The sequence below is a fragment of the Notothenia rossii genome (assembly GCF_949606895.1).
Source record: "Notothenia rossii genome assembly, chromosome: 5".
NCBI lineage: Eukaryota > Metazoa > Chordata > Actinopteri > Perciformes > Nototheniidae > Notothenia > Notothenia rossii.
In genome coordinates this window covers 79,288,189-79,301,832 of record NC_136903.1, presented here as the reverse complement: position 1 = coordinate 79,301,832, position 13,644 = coordinate 79,288,189, and the positions used below count along the sequence as shown (strand labels likewise).

At 40.7% G+C, this 13,644-nt stretch overlaps 2 protein-coding genes across 2 annotated transcripts in view; one reads left to right on the top strand and one right to left on the bottom strand.

The window, feature by feature from the left end:
* cdab (cytidine deaminase b) overlaps window positions 1-1,959 on the top strand; it is a 3,002-nt gene extending 1,043 nt beyond the window's left edge. Inside the window, exons 2-4 of the mRNA XM_079683069.1 lie at window positions 536-647; window positions 1,316-1,373; window positions 1,496-1,959. Coding sequence (XP_079539195.1) covers window positions 536-647; window positions 1,316-1,373; window positions 1,496-1,627 — 302 coding nt within the window. The 3' untranslated portion in view covers window positions 1,628-1,959. The remainder of the gene's footprint in view (window positions 1-535; window positions 648-1,315; window positions 1,374-1,495) is intronic.
* Window positions 1,912-13,063, bottom strand: LOC307040339 (dnaJ homolog subfamily C member 16-like). The gene is made up of 15 exons (XM_079683068.1): window positions 12,651-13,063; window positions 12,318-12,384; window positions 11,998-12,143; window positions 11,046-11,221; window positions 8,559-8,743; window positions 8,081-8,185; window positions 7,496-7,654; window positions 7,252-7,382; window positions 6,811-6,988; window positions 6,374-6,556; window positions 6,151-6,227; window positions 5,813-5,893; window positions 5,467-5,556; window positions 4,307-4,477; window positions 1,912-3,996 (listed from the first exon to the last, which is right to left on the bottom strand). The coding sequence occupies exons 1-15, from the start codon at window positions 12,836-12,838 to the stop codon at window positions 3,516-3,518; spliced, it is 2,418 nt and encodes an 805-aa protein (XP_079539194.1). The 5' UTR covers window positions 12,839-13,063; the 3' UTR covers window positions 1,912-3,515.
* Window positions 13,064-13,644: the final 581 nt, after the last annotated feature.

Genomic DNA, 13,644 nt, shown 5'->3' with positions numbered 1-13,644 from the left:
AGTAGAAGTCCTGCATTCAAAATGTTAGTCAAGAAAAAGTAGAAAAGTATTAGCATCAAAATATACTTCAAGTACCAACAGTTAAAGTACTCATTATGCAGATTGACCCATTCAAGAATAATATATATTTAATGTTTTGATTGTAATCATTGATGCTTTAAAGTGTTGGTAAAAGGTGCAGCTAGTTTTAATGACTTTGTATGCTGCAGGGTAGCTATGAATGAACTCCAGGTGTAACTAAATGTAAGTGTTGATCATATTGTGTATCATTCATCTATATCTGCAAAGTAACTAAAGGTACTGCGAGAATGTAGTGGAGTAAAAGTACAATATTTACCTCTGAGTTGTAGTGGGGTAGAAGTATGAAGTGGCATTAAATAGAAATACTCAAAAGTGCCTCAAAATTGTACTTAAGTACAGTTGGTACTTGAGTAAATCTACTTAGTTATTTTACACCACTGCTAATGTGTTAGTTTAATTTGAGTGAAGCAAATGCTCCTAAACTAACTAATGAGTGTCATTGTGTCCCTGGCAGGTTGCAATGTAGAGAATGCATGCTACAACTTGGGTGTATGTGCTGAAAGGAATGCTATCTCAAAAGCGGTTTCTGAAGGCTACAGAAGTTTCAAGGCAATAGCAATTGCCAGGTAATTTCCACTCTTAAGTAATATGTGCATTTCCTGCATGTCAAGTTTGAACCCTCTCAGTCAGCATTTCTGTTTTATTGAACCATTACTCACTTTGTCTTTGCACGTCATTAAACTTCCCCTAATACTTAACACAAAGCAAGTCTGTATGATGCATATCTTACTCACCCAACAGTTGGTTGACTGACATGTGATGCAAGGTGGATTCAAATCTCAGCACCATCAGAATCACGTTTAATGCTAGATACGTTTTCACGAGTTTGCTTTGGTGTATTAGTGCATAACACAAGCATAGTAAGATAAAAATGAGATTCAAAATAAATGCAAGTACAAAAAAAAAGAAGCCTAAATATAGAATAGAATCAAATTAAATTATGATAAAAATATGAAATCATAAATTGTACTTTATATCTGAAAAGGAACATGAATAAATACTATGAATTATTTACATCATTAGGCACTTGAAATTCAAAATAGAAGATGTATAAAATAAAGGAGTGTTAGTTTTTGAATGTGGGACATGTTTAGAGCGAAAGCAAGAAAACCAGAACAGATCAACATGAGAGGCATTGTGAAGTTTCATAGTCATCACACTGAGACACTTTGAGATGAGCATCTCCCGGAGTTTTATTTCCTAACTTCTTCGTGTCCTCATATGTTCTTTGCAGTGACCTTAAGGACCAGTTCATCTCGCCATGTGGGGGCTGCAGGCAATTCATAAGAGAGGTAAAACATCTGGGTTTTTAAGTCATGACCAATGACCATACACACAAAACACCATAAAGAAGGGAGGCTTTGTGATGGAATTAGACAACTTTTAATATTTTCTTTTTTGCCGTTTCCTTCAGTTTGGTTTAAACTGTGATGTGTACCTGTCAAAGCCCGACGGCTCGCACCGGAAGATGACGGTGGACGAGCTGCTGCCCGTCTCTTTCGGCCCAGAGGAGCTGGACATGAAGAAAGTGTTTTCATCTCCTTAAAAAGTGTGAGCCTGTTTTGCCGTACAAAACACAAAGACATGTACTGTGTATAATGCACATGCTGCTGAAAATGTATTAATGTGTAGCAGTAGTTATATTTATGGAAAATATTTGTTCTTTGAGTATGCGCTGATTGTTATGTCAAATGATTAAAAGTTACCTAATGTATTCTGTAATATTATTATACAATCTAGTATCTGGAGAATCCATTGTGCCTTGGTTACTTAATGCTGCCTTGCTGTAGATACCAACATTTCTTAATATGAAGAAGAATTAAGCAACAGTATGTATCATATCCACACATTTTAATAAATAAAATGTTTTAAAAGGCATTTCTTTTAATAATTTACACTTCATTTCTTACAGATGGATATACACACAAATGAAGGTCAAAGGACACACAAGAGGGAAAAGATGAGTTACAGTGTACTGCAAATATTATTTGTTTAGCAGCAAGTTATTCAATTACAGAGTAAAAGGGGGAGAGAGACAGGGTGAAGGGTTGAAGCTGCCAGTGCAAATTCACTTAACATTTGTTCGTGATATTAGGTCTACATATTCCATGCATTGACATTTACAGTGGTTTAAGGGCACAGCCTTAAAAAGGGCGAATATAATAAGATGGGATTTATCATTGCCCCCTGATTCAGAGAGATTTTTTATTAAAAAAGGTAAAACCAGCCCAAAATTAAAACAGCTAAAAGACAAAAAGGCAGATTTAATTTGGGGTACTACCCACTCAAAATCATATTCAACTTTATCAGAATTCAAACTTGGCAGACAGCATGTTAAATATGAAATCCCTACAAGAGCAGCAGCAGCAGGACATGGCAACGTGGCTCTGAGCAGAAATCATCAGGAATAAAATATGTTTTTAATTATAAGCTCTTTTGGTAGATGAAATGTAGATATTGTTATGTGACTACGTAATTATTGCTGCTAACAAAGCTCTATGTCTTGATGCTTGGAATAAAAAAAGTTTCTGTCAGATCAACAACAGCAATTGATAAATCAACAATAATCTCAACTGAAAGGTCCTAAAAGTAAAAAAAACAAACAAGAAAATCTAAAAACAAAAAATATATGTATTAACTCAGTGCATCAGGCTTAGTGTCCAAGCCTCTATTCGTATTAACCTGCTTCCACCTACTGTCAGAAGTAAATACTCATGATAGACGGCTCTCAAGCTTGAAAATGTGGTCAGGCTCGTGTCAAGTTTTAGAGGCTCTTGCTGACCAAAGATACAAAGTAGAGCAAAAATAATTGCACTAACTCCAAGCTGCTAGATTTGTATCTAATGAATGTATGGAGACGAGAGGAGAAAAGGAAAGAGGGGGAAAAACACTAGGAACCAAAGTTAATGTGTCACATACATACATACATACATGGACACACAGCTAGCTATTACCATGAGGCTTCTGAGTAAGGTGTGTGTGTGTGTGTGTGTGTGTGTGTGTGTGTGTGTGTGTGTGTGTGTGTGTGTGTGTGTGTGTGTGTGTGTGTGTGTGTGTGTGTGTGTGTGTGTGTGTGTGTGTAATAGGTATTGATTTTTCCTATAGAGTCTCTTCTTTTCCCTCCCTTTGCCTTGTCCTTAAGACATGAAGCCGCATCATGCAGCGAACTCTTAACCTTTGCCTCATGCGCGTGTTAAAGGTTTGTGGTAGCACACTACTCTCTCTAAACCATACATTTTGATCTGCTTCAAACTGTTTAGCAGATCAAATAAAACCGTCTGTAAAAAGCTCGCGACAGCTTAGTTTGACGACATACTTTTGCGAAACAGAACCTAAAATATGATTTGAAAACTGCAACATTGTTCTTCAGTTTTCTTGCTGAAGACCCTCATCAGGCGTGTGTGCGCTACCATTTGACCTTTGTAACTTTAAACTCAGCTCTCTGCGGAGGAGGTATTGGTTTCGCCAAGAGAGGGCCATGCGGTGACCTGTAACCGGGGGAGGGTCCCCTCCATCAGCCTCTCCATCCACAGTCCCAGTCTGTCCAGCTTGTGGTGCACTTCTATGGTGGTGGCCCTGTTTGAGCCCCTCTTGGGTACGGCCCCATCCTCCCTGGAATGGGACCTGGACCGAGAGTGGGAGCTGGACCTGGACCTGGACCGGGACTTCCTCCTGCTCTCAGAGGACGAGGTGTCAGACGCCGAGTCGTTGGGATCGTCTCCGGTGAAGACGGGTCTAAAGAGGCAAAAGTATTTCTTGTGGCCGTTGAGGGCCAGGACGTGGCCGGCGTAGTCTGGAGACTCCTCATCCTCGTCCGAATGACTCGGCATGGTGTCAGATGTGGAGCGAAGGAGCGATGGCATCCAGTGGCGGTGCTTATCACCGTTAAGGAAGGAGAAGTGGAGTGTCTGAGTCCTGTAGTGGCAGAGGGGTTTAGGATTATTAACTGGACCAAGTGATAAATATGCAATGTTGGCACCTTAGTGGACAACTTTCTTTTCTTTTTTTTTTTTGTTATCAATATATACACTTAGTAACATTATTCAAAGGCAAGTCACTTAAACATCGGTGAGACAAGTAGACACAACATGTATAGTTGTTTTAACCACATTCAGTGCTCAGTTACAGACTACATTTGGAAGGCTTCCTTTGTTTTTAAATGAATAAACTCAAAAAAAAAAACTAAGAATAATAGAAAGTTAAAAACTGTAGTGAGGAGACTTACCCAGAGAAAGAAAAAACCTCCTTGGCATATTTCCTGAGCAGGGCATTCTTGGAGGCGTTGGTGAGCACCAGCACAACGTTGATGTGGCCCGGCCTCAGCTTCACCAGGTTGCTGATGTACGTGATGTCCGTCAGCTCCGTCACTTCCACAAAGTCCTTCTTAGGAGGACGGCTGCAGCGGCCAATGAGAAAGAAGGAGTGAGGGGAGAATACAGGGAGGAAAAAGAAAACAATCTAAACTATATGTCGTGTTTGTCTATTAAAGCGTTTACAGTTCAGCCGAAGAAGCTTCTTTAGTCTTCTTTATCTACACCGATACAACTACTGTGACGGCCCCTGCTTTACTCTCCCCTGTTGTGTGTGTATGTCCCTTTAACGATCTCCCTTCATCCGCATCAGCACTGATTGAGGGCACCTGACCGCCGGTTGCTGAGGAGTGAAAGGCCCGAGCCAGAGGCCGTTTCTCAATGTCGAGTAAACCTGCTGCAGAGCCACTATTTCAAGTATACTACGTCATCGAGTGGCGCTGAAGGACTGTTTAAATGCATGCTAAATGCCCAGCATTCGGCGCCACTCGATGACGTAGTATACTTGAAATAGTGGCTCTGCAGCAGCTCTACTCGACATTGAGAAACGGCCAGAGTCTTGTTCGCTCTCTCTGTTGGAGGATTTGTTTGGAGAGCAGCTACCTTCTTTATGCGTTTACCTTCATCTTGCTTTGGCATTCAAGACCTTGCACCACACCATGTTCACACACCCACACCTACACTGCTGATCTTACTGATTAACGCATCCCATTGAGGTAGCTCTTTAGTTAAGTTGAGTTTATTTTAATAAATATCTTTCCTTATGTCGTGTCCTTTCTTTGTTATGGCCAAGAGCCAGGCCATGAAACTACATAAGAGCAATAATACGTACATCGAATGTTGAGGTGAATTGTCCCTTTAAAGGTTATTTTTATCGAGAGGAGTTTGGCTCAGACACGCTAGGGTCCTGCCAGCAAGATATATTAACTGCAAAATAGGATTTAGAAACATCGTTCTGGCATTTAACTCTTCAATGTTTTCCTTAGTTACCAGTTATAAGTTGTATTGTGAGTAAGTAAGTATCCGCTATCTGTTGTATTGTGTGTCTATCTCGTGTTCCCTTTCATTACATTACCTTGAAGTATTAGCTCTACTCGATGCGTCTTCCTCGGACTGCGTTTGCTCCTTTGGCTTTGGTTTCCGGGGGGTGCTCTCACCTGGCTCACTGAAAATGCATCAAAAAAGGAAATCCTTAGTGTGAACACCAACAGCTCTGACTCTTAGGGAAATGATATCCAGCAGGTATTTGACTCAACAGAATTCAAAACCACTAATAATCAAGCAGAATTAGAAGAAAATAAGATAAAGATACATCGATTGCAGATTTAGTCGACGCGTTATGTACAGGATATTTGTAATGAAAGGAATTGTCAAGTCAAATGCTCAAATGAATAAAAAAAAGAGTCATGGTGAACTCTCACCTGAAGGCCTGAATGATGACGGTGCCAAAAAGAATGAAGAGCGCTGAGAAGATCAGCGACAGGATGGGCATCATCTCTCGCCTTGAGGAGAGAATATGTAATTAACCAAACAAGTAGGAGAAAACACACAGCAGCCCAGATCAACCATTAACACTCGTAGTCATCTTTTCCAAAAGAAAAAGGTGCATCGCGGCTATGACAGGACACGCTAAATGTGTACATCTTATGGCAGCATCTCGATGCAGAAGCATGACTAAGCTTCCGATAGATTTCAGAAAGTACACAACCTTATCTGTCTGTCTCTTGTTTGCATTAATGCTGGGCGAGTGTTGTCTTACCAGTTTGAGTAGAGAAGGTCATCATATACTTGAAGGACGTAATCAGAGGCAGCATTCATCCACTGAATGATAAACATCTGGGGAAATTAAACAGAAAACAATTACATGAATCCACTGTCAGCATCTCCAGTCCAACGCTAAGTGTGTGTGTGTGTGTGTGTGTGTGTGTGTGTGTGTGTGTGTGTGTGTGTGTGTGTGTGTGTGTGTGTGTGTAGAAACTTACGGGGGCCATCTCGTTGTTGAGTTCTGGCAGGGTGGCGTCTGAGCTCAGATAGGTGGGGTCCTTCTGAAGGATCTCCAGCTGTTCGTGGAGGCGGTACTTATCTTCCTCGCTGCCGTTCCATCCACCACTCACAGAGCGGTACATGACCTTACCGGCTTGGCTCCGCCTCTCGAGAATCACCACCTGTCAGCGGGCAAAATAAAACACTTTCACTGTATACAGAGTCTCAGGGTGAACATATTGGTAATCCGACACATATCCAATTCTGGATACGCTGGATATACAGCAAGCACCCGTTGTCCTCAATGAACCGAAAGACAGATTTTCTTCTTTTGTCATGAATTTGATTATGAGGAGATTTGTTTGCATCTTTGCATACAAGACGAGCATGTGAATGATGCATGCGTGTGCACTTTGTATGCGTTTGTGCCACTGACCTGGGGTGAGAGTGCAGCGTGATTATGGAGCAGTGCCTGGCAGAGAGGCTGCTGCTGTCGGTGGTAGACGTATGCAAAGCGCAGCACGTCTTTTTTGTTGACCGATGCAAAGTCCAGGAAGGCTTTATTGCCTGTTAGGAAGGCTTGGTCCTCCCCCGTGATCAGCAGCACACAGTACCTGCAAAGCATTCACAGTCAATTCACTTGCTGCAAATAGACTAAAGACACAACGTTTCAGTTCAGTGACACCCGCTGTAGTGCCTGTCTGACAATTCTGTTTTGCTTCTTGTGATGTTTAAAATTCAAATTCTGGGCTTGGCTTTTTCCTTTCCTTTCTACAACAATTCATACAACGATATAAGAATGTAGGAGAGATATTAAATACAGGTCCAAAGGCTTAAGATCCTGCTCAAACATATAAAATACATAAATAAATCTTACTTCCTCCGTCGGTGGAACTGCTTGACAGGGCACAGCTCATCAAAAAGCTGCTGGTTGACCAGCCGTGGAACCTGCAGGAACTTGTTGTTGGAGACAAACTCCTCCATGATCTGTCGCTTCATCCCTCTGGCCTGAAGGAGAGAAAGTGAGGGGGTGTGAACTTTGAAGGGTGCAGAGCAAGAACTAGTATAATGCAGATTGACAAAAATGGTCAGCTGATTTGGTCACTTCTTTATTTTATTACCTGGATGATATCAACAGGCTTCTCAGTATCCTCTTTAAACAGCAGCATGGTGGGAGCGTACGTGTTGATGTTGAACTGCCGTAGGAGCCGATTGTTGTGTTTCTCCCCCTGGTCCACGTACCCGAAGCGCACATAGTCTTTGTAGGCAAAGGCTGTTAACTGGAGGATAAACATATATATCGAATTGTAGAGGAATGTGTTGAAAAGAACACATCTGATTGGTTCACACTGTTCCAATAATTGTCCCTGAATTGTTCCCTTTCTCTGTCTTTTTTTAACACATTTATTCATATTAAGTCATTCAAACAATATTTCCAGAGTATATGAATGTAATAGATGAAAATAGTTCTTAGTGAACAGAAACATGAGAAAGAGCTGTTCACACAGATGGCTCTATAGTTGGTGCTGGAGTTTAATATATCTGCTGTCTTTTGTACTGGTGGAAACCACACCACAACATCAACCTTGTAAATAAAATGTAGTAGTACGGGTCACGTGTTCTGAATTGACCAATCAGAATCGAGTATTCAACTAAACCATGTAATAATTAGTGTGTATGTGTGTGTGCGTCAACGCATTGCTTACTTTATAGAGTAGAGGAACAACAGGAACTTGGTCAAACAAAATAACGCTGGGCTTATTTTCCACACGCCAGCTATCCAGAAAAGCAATGTAGTTGTTATCTGTGATCTGGGGGAACAAGGGCAATTAGCTAAACATTGTATTTTTGCTCAATTGTAAAACAGTGCACCACTTCACATTTTGAGAAACTTCACTTGTAATACTTGTAAATATATGTTTACATAATTAGGCCTAGAACAATTTAGGAATCGGGCAAAAAATCAGGTTGAGATATATAAGAACTTGCAGATAGGCCCAGGCCCACAGTGGCAGGCATTTAGGCCTTATTTAAAACATACATTTTCTCTGTAACATACTGTTATGGCAGAGATTCAAAAGGGCTAATCCGTCCTATAAACTAAGAAACAAAATGCCTGAGATCTGATTTAAATAATCTGAGGATACATACATGTAGCAGTATTTTGACATCTGTCGCGTTTACCTTTTCCACCAGTTTATGGGGCAGCAGGTCGTCAATGAACTGTCGCAGGTGCTCCCGTATCACAGCCTGATGGAAGAAGGTCACCCTGCCGTTCACCAGCCCGATGATGGAGGGGGCGCGGTGGGCTCCCAGCTGGTTGGCCAGGCGACGCTCGTAACCCAGGTCCACGATGCCAATGCCAACACCTGGTGTAAAGGCAAAAAGAGACTGCTATTGCAACTGATACAGTAGAGCAGGGGTGGGGAACCTCCGGCCTCCGGGCCGTATACGGCCCGCGAGACCATTTGGTACGGCCCTCGAGGTAATTTATAAACACACGCAAAAAAGAAAAAAATTGAAGAAATATAGACCGCAAAAAAATAAAAAAAGCGAGTGCCTGTTTTTCCTGGCCAAGATTAGGTTCCTTGAACACAACACAAGCCTAACGTGTCTGACAGGGGTGCAGTTTTGACAGAGAGCACCGGAACGCCAGAACGCCGCTCCGGCACTTGAGAAATTGCAGTACCCATAAGGAGCCGTACACAATACATGCCGCAGTTTTTGCGTGGCTGTGTCTTTAGTTGAAAGCCCAGTGGCGATCTGTTCATCTGTCATACTGATCATACAGTCAATAACTTTGTTGTTATTAGCATCTGGTTAGCTAGCTATGCTAACGAATATAAGAAGCTTTTTCTCCAACCAGTGAGGTAAAGGCACATCTTTATCATCATCTTTATTTATTTTATCTTTATTTATCTGTTGTTATTTTTGTTTTACTTGCTTGTAAGCGCTTTGAGCACCAGGAAAAGCGCTTTATAAATGTAATGTATTATTATTATTATTATTATTGATATGATGATTATAGTTATAAAAAAATAAGAGAATAAACTAAACAGGTATAAAATACTGTATGACAGTAAAACAAAGTTGTTATTAATAAAGAAGAATACAGTTTGAAAGGGGAGTGATTTGTAAAATATCCATAAAGAAAAAGTAAATCTGCTTCCAGTTCTGTTTCATATGGGTGTTGAGAGATGTATCCATAGATCTCTTCATGTTGCTCTCAAAGTGCACCAGATTGATGCTTTTAACTTCAACATTTAAAAACAAATCTTCCCGGGGGAGCATGCCCCCTGGACCCCCCTAGAGGGTGTGAGGTACCCCCCCACTTAAATCGTGTCCACATGGATATTAAACTAAATACATTTGCACACATCTTGTGTCCATATCTTTCTGTTGTGGTGGTCATGCCACACCGTGCACGTGCATGCATGCGCGAGTCATGGGGAGATATCTGGATTAAGAGGTTGCTTTTTCTTTGCACAGCATGAAAGAAAGGCCCAATGAATGGGCTGTGTTTTTTCTTTTTTTTTTAAGCAGAGGTCAATAATTTGTACGGCCCTCGGAGGATGTTGAAAAAATTGAAATGGCCCTTGAGAGGAAAAAGGTTCCCCATCCCTGCAGTAGAGGAATTGTTGTCACAATGAAGGGGTAATGCTGCATAAAACTAATTTCACACCACGATATTCAGTGATTTTCAACGATGAAAACAGAACATACAACCGCAGACTCATGGTCTTTAAGATCATTTATGTTTCGGCAAATGTCTCGGTAAATGCACCAATATTTCAGCAAAATCAAACTGGATGCTGTTCAAATAGGGATTTAAAACGGTGCCGTAAAGAAACACAGACACAGACCAGACATGTGACTTCTCTCTTTCACCAAACAGACGCACTGAAAATATTTTAGGAGAACAACTGCAAGCTGTTGGATTTTTACTTGAGTCTTTGAAATAAGTGAGGGGCTGCCTAATGGAAAGGGTCCATAAAAGATGAATGCAGTAAGTCTGTTTTTTAGCATCTCACAGAATCTGTGCATCCATACAACAGCAAATGACAAAACCAGAGCAGAAAGACTTTGAAACAAGTTTTCTTATCGCTCTGAAGGGGGATTTTGTACTAAGGCTTTGCATCTGAGATATACATGGGATGCGTTTGTCAATAACGTAATATAAACAATGGGTAGAATTACTGTTTATTGTAAGAGATGTGGCTTATTATGACAAACACACAGAAAAAACACTCGTAGCAAGAAAAGCTGGAAATAGAATTGGGCACTGAGCTTAGTTTCATAAATGTGCAGGGTATTTTTCTAGGGCAGGGCATTTAGATTTGAGCATTAAAGACTACAAATGAGATGAAGTCTGTAGGGAACAGGAAACTGTATATCTAATTAGCAGAATCACCGAAATAACTTAGAAAATCATCTCCAGTGCCAGACAATTCTTACATTTGGTTAAATCCTTCCCTTGGCTTTACTCTTTGTTCCATTAGGCAAGAAAAACTCAATGAAGGGAGTGTTGGCTCCCAGTACAGCATCTTAACCCTTGAAAACACATTTATCTAATGGCCTGCTACTGAGCAAACATTATGAGCTGATGCTTTTAGAGGAACCAAGCATCTTCCTGCACAGTGGGCGGACTGATGGGAGTGACAGCAGACTTACCCAGAGGCTCCAGCTCCTGCACCGCCTCCTTCCACACAGGCTCAATGTGGATGCATGCAAAGCACCACTCAGAGGTCACTTTGATCAGGTACGGCCTCTTGTAACTGTCTGGGAGGACGTCGCTGTTAAACTGCGCGTGGTGAAGCAGGTACTTGCTGTCTGCAAAGTCCCTGGACCTGGAGGAGGCAAGACAGTGAGACTTTTCTTTATTAGGTCAACAGACTGCTGCTTTTCTCCTTTAAGTCTCAACCAACATCTGCAACTAACAATTATTTCAACTTTTACTTAATCAAATTCCACTCCTAGCTAAGAAGAGATCAATGTGATATTTTGTTAATGGCTTAATTTATTATTAACAGGCAACTATTGCAAAAGGTATTCCTTTCACAATGGCATTAAATGGCGATTAGCTAACACATGAGAAGTTAGAGCTAGCAGATGATCCCTATTATGTTGATTTATCAGTTGTTCAATTCATTAGCTAAATATAGGATGAGTACAATAACTGCTTCAAATAAAAGTTTTGGATCTAGGACGATAGCTGTTTGTCTTTTATAAAATAATCAATAACCAAAGCAAACAGAAGAAGGAGACTAATTGAAACCACTCCATGTGGACAGAGCAGCTTGCCGGGAAATAAACGTTTAGAAACAAAGTCATGGGAATGTGGAGAAAGAAATGTTTTGTCAGAAGAGACACAAGAAAATACTTTTTACCTTGACAAAAGCAGTGACAAAGAAGTCACACCAAACTAAATTGGTTTAAAGCATATTTGATGCTTTGAATAATAAAAAAAAGCGCTTTTGACAATATTCTAAAAAGAAGCAGCTAGGCCTCAAGTTTACCAGTTTGGTTCTCTTTAACAATAGTGTCTTCAAAAACACTTGACAGTCTATATAAAAGACAGGGGACAACTACTTCAATGTTAGACAATACAAATCAGAACCTGTACCTGGGGAAATGGAAAAAAGACTCATCAAAGTAGAAGCTGTTGTGAGAGCCGCGGAAACCTTGATGCTGTGAATGGCCGAATGGCTGGCTATCATCAGTCTGCCCATAGCGGTCGAAGTTGGACCTTCGTTCCTCGTTTGACAGGATCTGTGAGCAAAAGACAATGAAAAGCACATATGAGAGGACTGTGACAACAACAGCAAGAACACTAGATATAGAAAGTGAAACAGAGTGAATGAACCACATAGTCATTATGGATTCCAGCATGAGTTTCTATGATATAGAGTACATGATGACATGTAATGATTCACTTTTACCCACCTCGTATGACTTTGAAACCTTAATGAACATGTCCTCAGCTCCAGGGCTCTTGTTCTTGTCTGGATGCCTAAACAAAAAGCAATGCATTCAATCATATCAGTGCTGGGTCATAGAGGGTTAAAAAACAACTCTCAGGTGTACTGTCTGGTGATAGGTTAAGCTAATTAGCACTAGTTCAGGTGCACACCAACACAATAGATATATTTTTCTGGGGCTCATAAATGTCTGTAATCATGTCTGTGTAGCAGTAAAGCAGCTGTTAACCTGAGGGACCTGCTGCAGCCCATAGATGCTGCTGGCCTACTGTTAGGGGACATCATTTCAGTAACTCACCATTCCTTTGCGAGGGTTTTGTATGCCTTTTTGATTTCTGCTTGACTTGCACTCCTGCCGACACCCAGGATTTTGTAGGGGTCATTTTCAGAGGCTGCTCTCACCAGCTGCACACTCAATATTAGCAGAAAGATGGCTAGCGAAACTGGACATGTCAGAGGATGTCGGCGGATCCTGCTGAGCGTCATTGCTTTCCACTGTCCTCGTCCAAGCTACAGAGCTGCCGGCCAGGTAATGAAACAAATATATTCTGTAAAGGACAACTATGTTAAGATAACAGCTTACATGGTCCGCTATGTTAACGTCTTCAATGTAAAGTCAAATAAAGCCGACATGCTAGTATTTTACTACGATGAGGCCATTATTTTTCTAGCTAATGCGATCTGTTAGCGTCACGCCCGCAGTTAAACATTCAACTTCCGCTTGCATATTTCACAATAATATCCTCAACCATTTTGAACGTCAGGGTAACCATGAGAATGATTTACCTTTTGCAATACATATAAGTAAAATAGTAATATGTGCATAGTGCTGGAAGAAAAACAATTATAAACACTTGTAAATAAATAATTTATGAGTTATTTAAGATCTAGAATCACAGGCCAACTAACATACTAACTACTAACTTTCATACAAGAACACAATTAATTGCATTTGAAAATCACCATACATATTACCATTGTGCATTTAGATATGTTCATTTAAATATATTATGCTTGTTTCGTTGTGAATATATCCTCCGCACAAAGAAGACCAAACATATCAAGCAACTTGGCAGGGTTATTATGATTATCTTAAAAACAAGTCAATTTGAATGTGCTTTTATTTTTGAAGCTACCCATATATAGCATCCGGTTTACTTTTGGCTCTAACTTGACGCTGCAGCACTGGAAACACTGCGCATGCTCCAGTAAGCAGCTGTCCTCACACTGCTCACCTCCTTTATTTTGCTAAATGTTCCCTTTAGACAAATTATTTTCAGATTGTGCATGAC